At 49.4% G+C, this 17,952-nt stretch overlaps 1 protein-coding gene across 2 annotated transcripts in view; it reads right to left on the bottom strand.

The window, feature by feature from the left end:
- rbbp8l (retinoblastoma binding protein 8-like) overlaps nt 1-17,952 on the bottom strand; it is a 155,756-nt gene that overhangs the window by 61,684 nt on the left and 76,120 nt on the right. For both annotated transcript variants that reach the window (XM_038803512.1, XM_038803513.1), the window contains exons 8-9: nt 11,116-11,180; nt 853-989 (exon numbers count right to left, since the gene is read on the bottom strand). In XM_038803512.1, the coding sequence (XP_038659440.1) occupies nt 853-989; nt 11,116-11,180 (202 nt within the window). The remainder of the gene's footprint in view (nt 1-852; nt 990-11,115; nt 11,181-17,952) is intronic.

The raw sequence follows: 17,952 nt of genomic DNA, 5'->3' as shown, positions 1-17,952 counted from the left end.
TCATTTCATCTCAGCATGTCTCATGAGGTTTGCCTTTGGTAGATACTGGGTGAGTTGGCAGAAAGGGTGTAAGTGCAAAGGGTAGCGTGCATGGGTTGGCACAAAGTTAGCATTGAGAGTTTAAAGAGCTATGATGGTGGGTTGGGGCATGTGTTGGCATGCATTGAAGCTAAACTGGCATATGGGCTATACAGAGAAATAGGAATGGGTGGAAGACATGGGTTGACATGAGTTAGCCCTGTTGGCACAGAAACTATAAAGAGCCTTTCGGATGGGTTGGGAGTATGGAGGATATGGGGACCCAATGTGGTGGGTGGGATGCATGGATTAACATGGATGTTATGAGAGGCCATTGAGGGTGGGATTGCATGAATTGACATGTATATGCATGGAAAGTAGATGGGGGGTGAGGAGCTTTGAGGGCTAGTGGGCCTATTGTTTAACAAGGCAACCGAGGCCAAGTTGCAGACAACTGAGGTGGGCCAATGTAGCTGCCTTGACTCTGTGTCTGGGGACAGTGGGCCTGACTCCATCTCATACCTGCCGACTCCTGAATTCAAACTCCCTCCAATTGGGGCATTTTTTCCTGAGGCGAGTGTGCTGTGCTGGGACTTGAGCTACCCACTTCGGAGGTGAAAACCCTGCCCAACTGTCGATTACACAGGTACACAGTTGTTTTGCTCTCCTGTCACAGGAATGATTTAACTGCCCTCTGAAGTGGTCTAGCAAGCCACCCAGTTGCACTAAACTGCTAACGTCAACATGTGAATAGTTCTTTCAAATATTTATAAATAATATGCATCGGGCGTCTGTCATTGTTAACATCCTGTAGCAATATTAAATGTTACATACTCGCACTGTCTCTGCTCTTGGAGTTTCACACTGGGTTGTAATGTAGCAGCATCTCTTCCTGGTGTATAGTGTGTTCCAGCACTGGAATGCACCACGGCTATTGTTCCATGCAATTGATTAGATATTCTTTGGGGATGCTACAATCAAGGGTAACTATCATCAATAATAGCCCAGAATGAATTTTAATTACTGTTAATACAATTGTAGTTAATAAGAAAATTAATTTGTCTTGCTAATGGAACTGAATTTTGTCCAGATCATTACGCACCATCGTCTCATTGAAAAAAAAGTATTTCAATTGTGTTTATATCCAACAATTTATAAATTACAAAATGGCGCAAAAACCAACACATATTCACAAGCGAGCACCTTCAGAACAACTGTGGACGTGACCCCCACTTTAGTCAGTATACATATTTTACATTCCACAATATGGCCAAAACAAGTATTGACAGGAATTATAGGCAATTTGGTTTGGGACTTAGCTTGGCCTGGGACTAGTCCCTTGCGGCTTTGTTCCTCCTGCTTGTCCCTCGAGTTCCTTATTTAGCGTGCCTTCGCACCTACCCCCCCCCCCCCCCCCCCCCCCCCCCCCCCCCACGCAGTTGTCTGTACATGCCGCACAATTCTCCTCCCCTCGGACGCTCACGCCCAGCAGTTCTTCTACTAACAAGTGTCCTTGTACCTGGGGGTACGATGCTGTTTCTTTGCGGAGGAAGTTTTTGACCTGAATGTGTCTCAGGTTGTTTCCTCTTGGTAGCTGGAACCACTCTATAAGTTCCCCCATGGTCGCTACTCTATTGTCCCTGTACATGTCCCGAACCATCAGATCCCCTCATCCTTTTGAAGGTGGCATCCATTATTGCCGGAGTGAACCTGTGGTTGTTGCAGATGGGCACCATGGTGGACATGTCGGTTAGGCCGAAGTGTTGCCTCATTTTGTACCACGTCCAGTGCATGGCTACTACCACTGGGCTTTTTGAGTATTTAGCCGAGGGGATGTGAGAGCGGTTGTGGCTAAGGCTCAGAGGGACACTCCTGTGGAACTCTCTTCCACCCTCACCTATTCTGCTCCGGTTCCTTGACCCATCCCCTCCCTGTTTCTCCTGTGGCTGCCCAGTGATAGAACTGTAGGTTCGGAAGGGCCAGACCTTTCATATTCCTCCCCCTTTGCAGAACCTTCTTCCTATTCCCCCCCCCCCCCCCCGTCCCCGTCCCCCCCGTCCCCCCCGTCCCCCTACCACACACACAAACACCAGGATTAATTTATCAACTGTGTTGCAAACACTTTGGGGATGTAGATCGGGAGGGATCTGAACAGGAAGAGGAAACTCGGCAGCGCGTTCATTTTGATCATCTGCACTCCACCCCGCCCGGGAGAGGGGAGTGAGACCCACCTCTGCAGATCCTTTTTGACTTCCTCCACTAGACTCATCAGATTCCATTTGTGGATTCGTGTCCAGTTGTGGGCAACCTCAATCACAAGGTAATGGAATTTGGGGTCTGGCTTAAACGGCAGTCCCCCCAACGCTGTCCCTCCCCCCTGTGGGTTCACAGGGAAGATCTCGCTCTTGCTCAGGTTTAGCTTGTAGCCTGAGAAGCCTCTGACCTCCTTTAAGCATCTCATTATCCTTTCCATGCTGGTCCAGTGTTTGAGATGTCGAGGAACAGGTCATCCACATAGAGTGAGACACTATGCTCTCTGTCTCCCCTTTAGACACCTCTCCACCCCTTCGACGCTCTGAGGGCGATCGCCAGCGACTCGATTGCCAGGGCGAACAGCAGCGGGGACAGTGTGCATCCCTGCCTTGTGCCTCTGTGTAGCCTATCTAGAGCTGGGGGTGTTTGTCCGTACTCTCGCCATGGGAGCGCTGTACAGAGGTTTCACCCAGTAGGTGAACCCTGGCCCATACCTGAACCATTCCAGCACCACTATGATGTACTTCCATTCAAATTTGTTGAAGGCCTTTTCTGCATCCAGGGAAATGATCACTTCTGATGTCCTCTCCTTGGATGGGGTCAGTATCATGTTCAGCAGGCGTCTGATGTTCGATGTTAGCTGTCTGCCCTTGACAAAGCCCGTCTGGTCCTCTGCGACTACTTCTGGCATGCAGCTCTCCAGCCACCTTGTCAGGATCTTTGCGTCCGCGTTAAGTCGTGAGATGGGCCCGCACTCAGTCGGGTCTTTGTCCATTTTGGGTATCAGCGATATTGAGATTTGGGCCAGTGTTGGTGGCAGGGTGCCACTTACCAGCGAGCCTGCAAACATCTCCCGATGGCGTGAACATTTTGTAGACGTCCGCCGGAATCCATCTGGTCCCGGCACCTTCCCGTCTATAAGGAGTTGATGCTCTCCATGACTTCCCCCCGTTCTAGTGTTGCTTCCACAACTGGCATGTCCAGTCTGTCAAGGAACTGCTTCACCTTCGGGTCCCCCTTCAGGGGCTCGGAGGTGTACAACTCTCGGTAGGGAGTTGCAAAGGTTTCATTGATCTTTTCTGGCGCAGCGACTGACCTACTGCGTCCATCTTTAACCTGAGCTATTTCCCTCATGGCTGCCTGCTTGCTCAGTTGGTGAGCAGCAGGTGGCTAGCTTTGTCTCCGTGTTCATAAAAGGTCCCCGTGTCTGGCACAGCTGGTGCACATGCTGTCCTGGAGGATAGCAGGTCGAAGACCATTTGTAATTTCTTTCTCTCTGCCAGCAGTTCTTTGGAGTATTGTCGATCCACCTCCAGTATGGAGTCAGCTGTTGCCTGCACGCCCTCTCCTCCTTGTCTTTGTGCGCCTTGAATGCTATAATTTCCCCCTTATCACTGCCTCAGCACCTCCCAGAATGAGGAAGGGTGAGACCTCCCCATTCTGGTTGTTGGTTACATACCCATCTATGGCCTGTGATGCCTGATCGCAAAGTGCCTCATTGGCGAGGAGGGATGAGTCCAGCCTCCACGGGAGGCATTGAGCTCAGCTCGTCTCCAATCTCACATCCACATAGTGTGAAGCGTGGTCGGAGATTACTATTGCAGAGTATTCCACTCCCACTCTCCCTGGAAGCACTGATTTCCTCTCTACAAAGAAGTTGATCCTTGAGTAGACCCTGGGGACCTGGGAGAAGAAGGAGAACACTCCCTCCCCTAGGTGTGTGAACCTCCCCACAGACCTTTCAGGTGGGTGAAGACTCTGGATCTTTTCACTGGGCCATTAAGTTCCTGACATTCCAGATGACTATCCTGATGGGGTTTCTGCCCTCCTCCCACCTTGTGGGGTCAACAATATTTACCTTGTGGATGCGCCCCTGCACTCCAGGGTTTCCCTTTGTTTGGGGGCCATCCAAGGTGGCCGGGTTCACCACACTTTCCATGTGGCACCGCCCCTGCGCTCTGGGGATTCCCTTTGTCCAGGGGCCATCCAAGATGGCCATCTTTGCCATTCACGTCATGTGGCTGAGCCCCTGCACTCCTGGGTTTCCCTTTGCTTCGGAGTTGACCAAGGCGGTGGGAGAGCTGATGCTGTGTTATCCTTCATTGCGAGAGCTTTCGAGTACAGGAGCAGGGATTTGTTGCTGCAATTATACAGGGCCTTAGTGAGGCCACAACTAGAATATTGTGTGAAGTTTTGGTCTCCTTTTCTTTTCTGTGGAAGGATGTTCTTGCTCTCGAGGGAGTGCAGCGAAGATTTACCAGACTGATTCCAGGGATGGCGGGACTGTCATGTGAGGAGGAATTGACTAAGTTAGGATTGTTCTTGCTGGAGTTCAGAAGAGTGAGGGGGATCTCATAGAGACTTATAAAATTCTAACGGGACTAGACAGAGTTGATGCAGGGAAGATGTTACCAATGATGGGTGTGTCCAGACCCAGGGGTCACAGTCTGAAGATTCAGGGTAAACCATTTCGGACAGAGATGAGGAGATATTTCTTCGCCCAAAGAGTGGCGAGGCTGTGGAATTCATTACCGCAGGAAGTAGTTGATGCTAAAACAATGAATATATTCAAGAAGTGGCTAGATATAGCACTTGGGGCAAATGGGGTCAAAGGTTATGGGGATAAAGCAGGATTAGGCTATTGAGTTGGATGGTCAGCCATGATCATGATAAATGGTGGAGCAGGCTCGAAAGGCTCCTCCTGCTCTTACTTTATATGTATCTATGCATCTATGACCGCTCTTGGTGCCGCTATTTTCACTGCCTTTCGTAGTCGGCATTCTACCCATTCCCCCTCCCCCTACCCCAGCTCCCCCTGGTTCCTCTTCTTGTGTCTGTCCTCCCCTCTTGCCCCCCACTCTCCATGTCCCTGTGGGCCCACACGCTCTTTCCTCCTTCCTGTCTTCCCCTCTATCTCCCCACCTTCTTCCAGGCACTCCCTCCCTGTTGGGAGCTGTGCCCCCCCTTTGCCCTTACTTCCCTGCACTGGCTTGCCCGCTAGTGTGGTGGCCACGCACTGGCCCTCTGGAAGCGATCCTTGTCTTCCCCCACCCGTTGTGTTCTTCCCGCTCCCCTCTCTCTGCCCTCACCTGTTTCTGCATGTCTCTGCTCTCACACCCCTCCTTCCTGGGATTCAAAGTGAGGCAGCTCTGCCCTATGCAAATGTCTTTTTTAAAAAAGGAGTTTGTCTCTAACAAAGAACAAAGAAAATTACAGCACAGGAACAGGCCCTTCGGCCCTCCCAGCCTGCGCCGATCCAAATCCTTTATCTAAACCTGTCCCCTATTTTCCAAGGCCTACTTCCCTCTGTTCCCCACCCGTTCATATATCTGTCTAGATGCATCTTAAATGATGCTGTCGTGCCCGCCTCTACCACCTCCGCTGGCAAAAAGTTCCAGGCACCCACCACCCTCTGCGTAAAAAACTTTCCACGCACATCTCCCTTAAACATTCCCCCTCTCACCTTGTAATCATGGCCCCTTGTAATTGACACTCCCACTCTTGGAAAAAGCTTGTTGCTATCCACCCTGTACATACCTCTCATAATTTTGTAGACCTCAATCAGGTCCCCCCTCAACCTGTGTCTTTCCAATGAAAACAATCCTAATCTACTCAACCTTTCTTCATAGCTAGCACCCTCCATACCAGGCAACATCCTGGTGAACCTCCTCTGCACCCTCTCTAAAGCATCCACATCCTTCTGGTAATGTGGCGACCAGAACTGCACGTAGTATTCCAAATGTGGCCTAACCAAAGTCCTATACAACTGTAACATGACCTGCCGACTCTTGTACTCAATACCCCGTCTGATGAAGGCAAGCATGCTGTATGCCTTCTTGACCACTCTATTGACCTGCGTTGCCACCTTCAGGGGACAATGGACCTGAACTCCCAGATCCCTCTGTACATCAATTTTCCCCAGGACTCTTCCATTGACCATATAGTCCGCTCTTGAATTAGATCTTCCAAAATGCATCACCTCGCATTTGCCTGGATTGAACTCCATCTGCCATTTCTCTGCCCAACTCTCCAATCTATCTATATTTTGCTGTATTCTCTGACAGTCCTCCTCGCTATCTGCAACTCCACCAATCTTAGTATTATCTGCAAACTTGCTAATCAGACCACCTATACCTTCCTCCAGATCATTTATGTATATCACAAACAACAGTGGTCCGAGCACGGATCCCTGTGGAACACCACTAGTCACCCTTCTCCATTTTGAGACACTCCCTTCCACCACTACTCTCTGTCTCTTGTTGCCCAGCCAGTTCTTTATCCATCTAGCTAGTACACCCTGAACCCCAAACGACTTCACTTTATCCATCAACCTGCCATGGGAAACTTTATTAAACACCTTACTAAAGTCCATGTATATGACATCTACAGCCCTTCCCTTATCAATTAACTTTGTCACTTCGTCAACGAATTCTATTAGGTTTGTAAGACATGACCTTCCCTGCACAAAACCATGCTGCCTATCACTGATAAGTCTATTTTCTTCCAAATGTGAATAGATCCTATCCCTCAGTATCTTCTCCAACAGTTTGCCTACCACTGACGTCAAGCTCACAGGTCTATAATTCCATGGATTATCCCTGCTACCCTTCTTAAACAAAGGGACAACATTAGCAATTCTCCAGTCCTCCAGGACCTCACCCGTGCTCAAGGATGCTGCAAAGATATCTGTTAAGGCCCCACCTATTTCGACCCTCGCTTCCCTCAGTAACCTGGGATAGATCCCATCCGGTCCTGGGGACTTGTCCACCTTAATGTCTTTTAGAATACCCAAAACTTCCCCCTTCCTTATGACGACTTGACCTAAGGTATTTAAACATCCATCCCTAGCCTCAACATCCGTCATATCCCTCTCCTTGGTGAAAACTGATGCAAAGTACTCATTAAGAATCTCACCCATTTCCTCTGACTCCACGCATAAATTCCCTCTTTTGTCTTTGAGTGGGCCAATCCTTTCTCTAGTTACCCTCTTGCTCCTATATACGAATAAAAGGCTTTGGGATTTTCCTTAACCCTGTTAGCCAAAGATATTTCATGACCCCTTTTAGCCCTCTTTATTGTACGTTTGAGATTCGTCCTACTTTCCCGATATTCCTCCAAAGCTTCATCAGTTTTGAGTTGCCTCGATCTTATGTATACTTCCTTTTTCATCTTAGCTAGTCTCACAATTCCACCCGTCATCCATGGTTCCCTAATCTTGCCATTTCTATCCCTCATTTTCACAGGGACATGTCTGTCCTGCACTCTAATCAACCTTTCCTTAAAAGACTCCCACATTTCAAATGTGGATTTACCCTTAAACAGCTGCTCCCAGTCCACATTCCCTAGCTCCTGCTGAATTTTGTGATACTCGGCCCCCAATTTAGCACTCTTCCTTTAGGACCACTCTTGTCTTTGTCCATGAGTATTCTAAAACTTACGGAATTGTGATCGCTGTTCCCAAAGTAATCACCGACTGAAACTCCAACAGTGTTGGCAATGTTGCTGCTGCCTTCCCAGCCCGTGTCCGCACATAAACATGTCTGCCTCGGCCGGCGTGGTGAAGTAGAATTCCTTTGCCTGGAAGGTTACCCACAGTTTGGCTGGGTACAGCATCCCAAATCGCACCCCACTCTTGCACAAGGCCACCTGGGCTGCATTAAATTCAGTACGGCGCTTGGCCAAGTCTGTCCAAAATCTTGGTAAACTCCGATTGAACGGCCCTCGCACTGGCAGGATTGAGAGTGCCTTGCCCAGTTCAGGATCTTATCCTGATCCTCGTATCAGTGCAGCTTCGCTATTACAGTCCTTGGCTTATTCCCACGCTTTAGGTTTTAGCCAGAGTGACGTGCGGGCACTATATATCACGGGTGTTATGGGCCAGGGTTTAGAGAACCCCAAAGTGTATCATGGAGTTCACCTGACCCATAACTTTTACTAGATTATGGTATGGGGAGCACACGGTCCACTCTACAGGTGTAGTACAGTAGAAATAGAAAAGTATTTTTTAAAGCAAAACGATGTTTATTTTATGAACTCAAATTAACCTTTCTAACACAAACAGTGAACATCTTAGCAACCAGTAAATCAAATACACCCCCAAATAATACAAGACTAAGTAATCTGTATGCTGTCCTTTTAACACACAGAAGACTTAACAAACCTTTAAACAGAAGCACACTAGGTTTACATTTGATACTGAAAACATTTATAATTCTGAATTCACCAAATGATCAAGAGATAGTCCTTCATGGCAGAGAGCTCAACAGTAAAGCTACTTTTTCTGACTTCAGCTGCAATACACTGAAAAACGAAAACAAAAAGACAGAAACGCCCAAGCTTTTCTCAAAGTGAAACTAAAATGCAGAACCAGAGCTCAGCTCCACCCACACTCTGACATCACTGCAGTAACATGAGCAGCCAAACATTTCTTAAAGCGACATTCTTATGACACGGGGGTTGGGAAAGCTCTCTCTTACGACCAGGTTACCCAGCGTTTGGGTCTCATATTTCAGGAGGTCCCTCTCTCGATGCCCTCTGGTCGGCCCACAATACGGATGTTCTGGTGGCGTGACCAATTCTCCTGATCTTCATTCTTCCCCTTCAGTGCCCCTTGCATCGTCATCAACCTTGCTACTTCCTTTCCAGGGAGGCATTTCAGTCACTTTGGTCAGGTCGCCACTTTTTCACTCACTGTTGCCTCCTGTGCTTCCAGTCGGCGCTCTGTTTCCTCCACCGCCACCTTGAAGGGAGCCAGTGTGTCCACGACCACAGCCTTCATTTTCGCCATCATTTCCAGCTTGATAGCATCTCTGTGTTTCTGGAGCTTCTGGGTCATGAGGTCCATCCATTCGCTTATCGGTGGATAGCCCGCCGTGGGTCCCACCGAGGCAGCCTGCTCGGGTGTGACTGCCTCTGACTCGCTCTTCGTGTTCGCCGTCCTCCCGTTCCTCCTCTCCAGGTTTTTGTTGGCTCTGCCATTCTTTCCGATGCTGGAGTTATTGCCGGGCATTTCTCAGTAGTTGCAGCTGTCTTGTGGGAGGGTGGTGTTCAACCGGTATGGTGGGCTATTTTCATGGAAACAATGCCAACTTTCTGAGTTCCTGTAGAAGAGCCACCTTCCCTGCGTCTGCTCAGCACTTCCCCTCACTGGAGGTCGCACCATAGTCTCATAACCCTATCATGCGTATCACATTCTGCGGTGAGTAACTTACTTTCTGATTCCCCAAATCCTGCCCACCATCTATAAGGCCGCAAGTCAGGAGTACGATAGAATATCCTCCATTTGTCTCAATGAGTAGGGGCGGCATGTGGCGCAGTGGTTAGCACTGCTGCCCATCGCGCTGAGGACATGGGTTTGAATCCCGGTTTGAATGTCCTTGTGGAGTTGGCACATTCTCCCCGTGTCTGCGTGGGTTTCAACCCCACAACCCAAAAGATGTGCAGGTTAGGTGGATTATTTATTTGTTCATGGGACGTGCGTGTCATGGGTATTTTGTTGGTCATCCGAATAGTTCTTAAACTGAGTGGTGTGCCAGGCCCAAATAAGACCAGGGGCGGAATTCTCCGACCCCCCGCATGGTCGGGGAATCGCCCGGGGCCAGCGTAAATCCCGCCCCCGCCGTGGCCGGAATTCTCCGCCTCCTGCGAATCGGCAGGAGCGGGAATCACGCCCCGCCGATCGGCGTGACCCCCACGGTGATTCTCCGGCCCGCGATGGGCCGAAGACCCACCGCTGCCAGGCCTCTCCCGCCAACGTGGTTTAAACCACCTCTGTGCCGGCAGGATTGGCGGTGCGAGTGGGCCCCCGGGGTCCTGGGGGGGGGGGGGGGGGGGTTGCAGGGCGATCGGACCCCAGGGAGTGCCCCCATGGTGGCCTGGCCCACGATCGGGGCCTACCGATCGGCGGGCGGGCCTGTACCGTGGGGGCACTCTTTTTCTTATGCCGCCGCCACGGTCTCCACCATGGCGGAGGCAGAAGAGACCCCCTCCACCGCGCATGCGCCGATGGTGATGCAGCGGCCGCTGACGCTCCGCTGCATGCGCGGACTCACGCTGACCGATGAAGGCCTTTTGGCCAGCCCCAACGCCAGCCGGCATAGCGCCAAAGGCCGTTGGCGCCAGTCGGTGGAGCGGGAGCCACTCCAGCGCGGGCCTAGCCCCTAAAGGTGCGGAGAATTCTGCACCTTTGGGGAGGCCCGACGCCGGAGTGGTTGGTGTCACTCCGCTCCGACGGGACCGCCCACTGAGTAGGGGAGAATTCCGCCCCATGTTTCCGTGGGTCTGGAGTCACATATCACCAGGTAAGAATGGCAGATTTACTTCTCTAAAGGGCATCAGTGAACCAGATAGGCTTTTACAGCAATTGACGATAGTTGGCACAGTGATTATGACAAGTTTTAATTCTAGATTTTATTAATCAAATTCCACCACCTACCCTGGTTGGATTTAACCCGTGCCCCCCCAAGGATTAGCCTGGGCCTCTGGAATTGGCACTATGCCACCCTTTATTGCTTAGTTTTCCACTTGATGTACCTGCAGTTGATTGTAGAGGCAATGGCTAAAACCGCGACACGCAAATTATATTTGGCCTTAATTTGTTGTTCCTGACAAGATATGTGGTCTAGCACTGTACAAATAAAAGGGGATTATGTAGCATTGTCAAACAAAGCTCGTGCTGAAATTGTATACTATGTTGTCGGTCATTATGTTTAAGCAAAAATTAACAAGATGTAATGCGCAAAACTGGCTAATGACGACTGATAATGCATTGCCCTTTTCAAACGAACTGCACTTTGACTTGAACATTAGCTTACTGAAATGACAATTAAATAATACTGTACTTACCAAATCAAATAATGGCATCTCAGACAGATTATGACAGGGAGGTCTTTTAGGAACAGTGTAACTCTCTAAAAGTGAACAGAAAAATGGGAAAATATTAAGAGCATGGAAATATTCTTGCGGTAAAATATATAAATGTGCGTAAAAACTTGCCTGAAAAGCCATTTGCTTCCCTTATTCTTATCTTCAACATATGATGTGGAACACCTGAGGAAGGAGCAGTGCTCCAAAAGCTAGTGTTTGAAACAAACATGTTGGACTTTAACCTGGTGTTGAATGACTTCTTACTGTTATCTCCAACATAGGCCAGTGATAGGACTCTAGCTCATTGTTAGCCCTCTTCCCTCTGAATTAGAGGAATCTCAGTTCAAACTGCACTCCAGAGACTTGAGCATAAAATGTGGATGGATCCCTCAGTGCGATAGTGAGGGCAGCACGGTGGCGCAGTGGGTTACCACTGCAGCCTTACGGCGCTGAGGTCGCAGGTTCGATTCTGGCTCTGGGCCACTGTCTGTGTGGAGTTTGCACATTCTCCCCGTATTTGCATGGGTTTTGCCCCCGCAACCCAAAAATGTGCAAGCTAGGTGGATTGGCCACATTAATTGCCCCTTAATTGGAAAATATTAATTGGGTACTATAAATTTTAAGAAGAAAAAGGAAATAAAAGTGCGATAGTAAGGAAGCGCTGTGCACTAGTGGGTGCATCTCTTGAATGAGACGTTAAGCTGAGGTGCTGTCCCAGTCACTTATTCAAACCAGCAAGGCTGGATGCCACATTTAGTGCTTGAAAGGAGAGAGGGCTGGAAAAAGTGGGAGACCAGTTTTCCAAGGAGCTTGTAGGAGTTAAAGGAGAAATATGGGTCGGGATTCTCCAATCCCGCGGCCAAGTTCTGACGCCGGTGTGAAAAGAGGCGCGAACCACTCAGCGTCAACGGTCCTCGATTATCAGTTATTTACCCCTTCCGAGGGAGCTAGGTCGGTGACGGAGTAGCCTCCGCTGCTCCAGCCGGTGCAGCACGGCAGGCGCGAGTTCGCGCATGCACGCTACGGCCGGCACGAGTTCGCGCATGCGCACTGTGACCACTGCGTGTTCGCGCATGCGAGTGGGCTCCCATTTCCGTGCTGGCCCCTGGATAATATGGCGGAGCCTTACAGGGGCCCACCGCAGAGGAACATAGGGCCCCACGGAACCAGCCCGCGCGCCGATCGGTAGGCCCCGATCGCGGGCCAGGCCAACGTGGAGGCCCCCACCCCCCCAGGGTCGGATCCCCCACTCCCCCACCAGGACGGATCCCGCAGACAGAATGTCCAGGTCTCACTGTGTGGGACCATACGTGACCCACGCCAGCGGTACTTGGCCGAACTCGGCGGCACACGGCCCATCGAGGTCCAGAGAATTGGCGGGAGTGGGGGCCGCTTTCAACGGCTGCCGACCAGCGCGATGGCGATCATGTGGGCGCCCGAGAATCGTCGCCAGAGAATCGGCGAGCCAGCATCGGGGCGGCGTGGCGTGATTCTCGTACCCCCCCGGGATTCTACAACCCGGCGTGGGGTCATGGATTTTCGGACACAAAAGATTTAGGTATCTTCAGATGCGGAGCTGGGTTGAACAGTTTTTTCTTTCTTTTCCATGGTTCATCCGTCCTGTTGGAACGGATTTTATCCTACGCACAGTGGAGGATAGTCCACCTGGGATGTACTATAATATTGCGGGAGAGCAGTTGGGTTCGGTTGAGGGGACGACGGTGAAATGATGGTGGAATTGGGGCCAATACTAGAGGAAGGGGTGTGATGCGAAGAGTTGAGGAGGGTGAATGTGGGCGGCATGGTGGCACAATGGTTATCACTGCTGCCTCACGGCGCCGATGACCCGGTCTCGAACTCAGCCCCGGGTCACTGTCCCTGTGGAGTTTGCAAATTCTCCCCGTGTCTGTGTGGGTTTCACCCCAACAACCAAAAATGTGGAGGGTAGGTGGATTGACCATGCTAAATTGTCCCTTAATTGGGAAAAAATTATTGGGTACTCTAAATTTATAAAGTATAAGAGGGTGAATGCGACATCGTCTTGCGCGAGGATGAGCCGTTTTTTTGAAGGAACGGAAAATAGGTGTGAGCATTGTTTAAGGAGACCCACACATCAAACGCACATGTTCTGGTCATGCCCCAGGCTGGTGGAGTTGTGGGGGCCCTTTTTTGACACCATGTCGGTGATCCTGAATGTGGAGGTGAAAGCCTGCCCACTGGTGAGGATTTTTGGGGCCTCCGAAGTGCCGGAACTGCGGACGGGAGCAGGGGCTGATGTCCGGGCCTTTGCTTCATTGGTGGCTTGGAAGCATATCCTATTGTGCTGGAGGATGGCAGCACCAGCGAAGACTTTGATGTGGCGAGGTGATTTAATGGAGATTGTGAGGGTCAAATGAGGTGTTTTATGGACGATGACGACCGTTCATAGTGCATTTCAAAGAATTGGTCACTCCTGGAGTTTATGGGGTGGGAGGGGGTTTACTTGTTTACGGCGGGGGGGAGGGGGGGGGGGTAGTTCGGGTGGGGCTGGGGGAGGTGGGGTGGAGGTGACAGTCTTTGTAAAAAGTGTTTGTTGATGGAACCTTGTTAAGTAATTTTGTTATGGTTCATGTTGTTTGTGTTCATTTCTATGAAATGCTAAAAATTTAATTAAAATAATTTCCAAAAAACCCCGAGTACTGTTCCTTTGCTGAGGTCAGCATAAAAGATCCTATGGCAACAATGTTCCCTCTGGGCAGAGGACAAACAGGACAAGCATAAATATATGTCCCTTTAAGATTTACACAAGTGAGGTCTTAATGGGACCCGTTCAGCGTAACAAATGGACTATGCAGAGTGAAGGGAAATTAGAGAGAACATTGCATGCCACTGTTTGAAGAACAGCTCCCTGGTGTTCTGCCCTTCAATCAATATCAGTAAAATAGATTATCTCTTCATTATCATATTGCTGTTTGAGGGATCATAATGTGTGCAGATTTACTGCAATGTTCCTACAGTTCTACAGTGATTACATTTCAAAAGTACTTCATTGGCTGTAAAATACTTTGGGACATCTTCAGGTTGTGGAAAGCATTATATAACGGCAAGCCTCTTTTTAAACTAGGTTCATCTAACCGTGCCTTCCAATCAGGAACTTCAATTATGTGGGCTTCATTTTAAAAATAAAGACAAATGACTGAGAAACAGAACAAATCTCTGTACATTAAGCAGACACTGTTGAAAAATGTGATTGCTATCTTGCATGCAGTAATTACTCTGCCAAGGCCAGGCTTCATACTAAACTCTGGTTTAGTCGAACTGCTGCCGGGGTGTACAGTGCTTGTATCACAGCCTGGGGACCATTGGCATCACCAGTCCAGGTCTGGGCTGCGGGTTTTAACCTCCTGCTAAATGGTTCCTATTGGGCGAGCCTCCGCTCGCTCAGTAGGGGAACCCATATTCCCTCTACCCCACGGGCAGATAATCGACGATCCCCCGTGTCCTTCGTGGTCATCCTAACATTCCTCCAGCCTCAAAGTCAGTTTCACCCTGGTGCTTCCACAGTGAGGAGGCCTCTGCCGCCTCTTCACACTTTGCCTCCAGTCCATAGTAGGTGGAGCCGGATTGGGAGGTGTGAAACGGATTGGTGATCTTCGCTTCCGCAGGGAGTGCTGAAGGGTCATGGACGTGGATCTTCTTCAGCATTGACTTTCAGGGGAATACCAGCTGTTTCATCAGAACTTTATCTTGGACCCTACAGGATACAGGCCTTGTTTTCTACATATGAATCCTGGGACCCAACTGGAGCCATTTCCGAAATCTTGTACTTAAACTGGGTCACCAGTCTTCAACATTCTCAGATTTTATGGCATTGTGATTTATTTTTTTATTTTCCAGTTGGGGTTCCACCCTCCCTGGAGATAACAAGATAACCCAGTGTGAAAATGTCGTCACAGCAGTAGTTCTGCTGGGGAAACTCCTGTTGTGGTATGGGGAGTGGTTCTGTCATCAAATAAGAACCGTGCCAACCTCGGTGCAGCTGGCTGCTTCTTCATGCTGTTCTTGAAGGTCTGCATTGCTTGCCCCGCCAGTCTGTTGGAAGATGGGTGATATGGCACCGTCCAAATGTATTAATGCTATTTGACTTTATCAAGTATTGGAACTCCCCACTAGTGAAAGTTGTGCCATTGTTGGAGACTAAGACCTCTGGTATGCCATGTGCGCTAAAACCTTGTGGAAGTATCTTGATGGGAGATTGTAGAGGCCATGCTATGTACCTCCATCCACTTGGAATGCGCATCCACTAAGACCATGAACATAGACCCCAAGAAAGGCCTGGCAAAGTCTACATGCATCCACACCCATGACCTGCGTGGCCTCTCCCATGGGTACAGGGAAGCTCGAGGGCGTTGTTTCTGGTTTTCCCGGCATAAATTTAAAAAAATTTAGATTACCAAATTATTTTTTCCAATTAAGGGGCAATTTAGCGTGGCCAATCCACCTACTTTGCACATTTTTGGGTTGTGGGGGCGAAACCCACGCAGACACGGGGAGAATGTGCAAACTCCACACGGACAGTGACCCAGAGCCGGGATCGAACCTGGGACCTCAGCGCCATGAGGCAGCAGTGCTAACCACTAGGCCACCGTGCTGACCTTTTCCTGGCATAAATTACATTGTTTAACCTGGTCCTGTGTCGAGCCTGGGCCACTAAGTATAGCTCCTGGCGAACATCTTCATTTTGGAAACTCCAGGGTGGCCGTTTTGTAATTCCATTAGGATTGGGGACAGCCAAGGATGGGAAACAAAGGATGGGACGCGGATCCCCACACTGAGTTCTTCTCTCTTATTTAGGTATGATCTCATGTCATCAGAGAGTTTTCCTCCAATCCCGTTTTTCAGGATCATGTGTCTTTGCTTTGGTAACGATGGATCCTTCTGTCATCAAGCCCTGATTTGCTTCACCGATACTGAGAGAGAGTTTCTAAGAAATTCAAGGCCATTGTGACCTCTTCTAATGCAGGCAAGAGAGCCAGGCTTGTGGGCAGCAGGTGACGACTCAAAGCATCAGCGTTGGGTATTCTCATTCCAGGATGATGCTCTAAGGAATAGCTGCCACTAACAAGGCCCAATGCTGTATCTGGAAAGAGGCGATGGGAGGGATTGCCCTATCTTCTTTAAAAAGACCCAATACTTGGTCTGTCACTATCAGAAAACGCTGACCATAGGCACACTGGTGAAATTCCTTTACACCAAATATAACTGGCAAGTCTTCCTTCTCAATTTGTGAATAGCGCCGCTCTGTATCCGAAAGAGTCCTGGACGTGTATGGCAATGGGTCATTCTGTTTCGTCTTTCCAACGATGAGAGAGTACCGCCCCAACTCCATATGAGCACCTTCTTGGGATCGTAATGGGCCAATAAATTAGACCATTATAGCTGCCATTTGGAAATGTCAAAAACATCTTCTTGCAACTCCTCCCGGGATAATTTCTGGTATTTCCTCAATAGCAAATGTCATGGCGACAACAAGGAGGCCAGGTTTGGGATGAATTTTCCATAATATTTGGCTATCTCAGGAAGGATTTGAATTCTGTGGCATTTCGTGGAAAAGGCACTTTCCTAATTGCTTTGACCTTGTTCCCCACGGGGTGTTAGCCTTTTTTTATCCACACTAGCCTTGATAGGTTACTTCACTAGCTTGAAAAACTTTTCTTTTATAAGATGCACCCTTAATTTTGAAAAGCACAGCAGGACCTCGTCTTGGTTTTCTAGGTGCACATACTCAGCAGTCTCTGTGATCAGAATGTCATCCAGGTACACCGTCACCTTGGGTAACCATTGGAGTATATTCTCCATAACCCTCTGAAATATGGCAAACCCATGAGACTCCGAAGGGCAGGCGGGTTTACTTGTACAGGTCCTTATGTGTGTTAATTGTGATGCATTTACAGTGGGGTTCATCCAGTTCTGGTTTGAGGCAGTTGTGGCTCATGTGAAATACTGGCTCCCTGCCAGTTTGGTGTGTAACTCCTCGAGATGTGACATGGTGTACCTGTCCAATCTTGAGACCCGATTAACTGTGAGCTCACAATCCCCACACAGGCGGACTAATTTGTCGGGTTTGAGAACGGATACAACAGGTACGGCCCACTCCACGAATTGCACGGGTCTTATTTCCCTCGGCCTTTCAGACATCCAAGCTCAGTTTCTAATTTCTCTAGCAATGAGTATGGTCTAGCAGGTCATGCCCTGAAGTATTCTGGTGTGGTGTCGGTGTTGTCACAGGTTCAGGTTCTGACTCCTTTTATTTTTCCAAGGCCCTCTTGGAAGACTTCAGGGTATTTACTGATATTTACTTTGTATGGTTCTCCAACACCCAATCTGAAAATTTCCAGCCAATCCAGTCTGATCCACTTTAGCCAATCTCTGCCCATGAGACTTGGTCCTTAACCTCACATGACAATGAATGGAAGTCGGGCTGACTGTTGTCTGTGGTTCGCTGGGGTCATTGTGATTTTCATAACCTGTAAAGGTTATGGGAAGCAGAATAGGTGGCTAATTTAGCTCTGGTGTCCTCTGGACTCAGAGGTAGGATGGCAGTCGGGAGGCAATTAAATATCTGTTCTCCAATGATGGAGACAGCGAGGGCAGCACGGTGGCGCAGTGGTTAGCTCTGCCGTGTGCGGCGCTGAGGACCCGGGTTCGGTCCCGGCCCCGGGTCACTGTCCGTGTGGAGTTTGCACATTCTCCCCATGTCTGCATGGGTTTCACCCCCACAACCCAAAGATGTGCAGGTTAGGTGGATTGGCCACGCTAAATTGCCCCTTAATTGGA

This window comes from Scyliorhinus canicula, chromosome 7 (genome assembly GCF_902713615.1).
Source record: "Scyliorhinus canicula chromosome 7, sScyCan1.1, whole genome shotgun sequence".
In the NCBI taxonomy this organism is placed as follows: domain Eukaryota; kingdom Metazoa; phylum Chordata; class Chondrichthyes; order Carcharhiniformes; family Scyliorhinidae; genus Scyliorhinus; species Scyliorhinus canicula.
The sequence above is the reverse complement of the archived record's forward strand: the minus strand, read 5'-3'. Positions and strand labels throughout refer to the sequence as shown.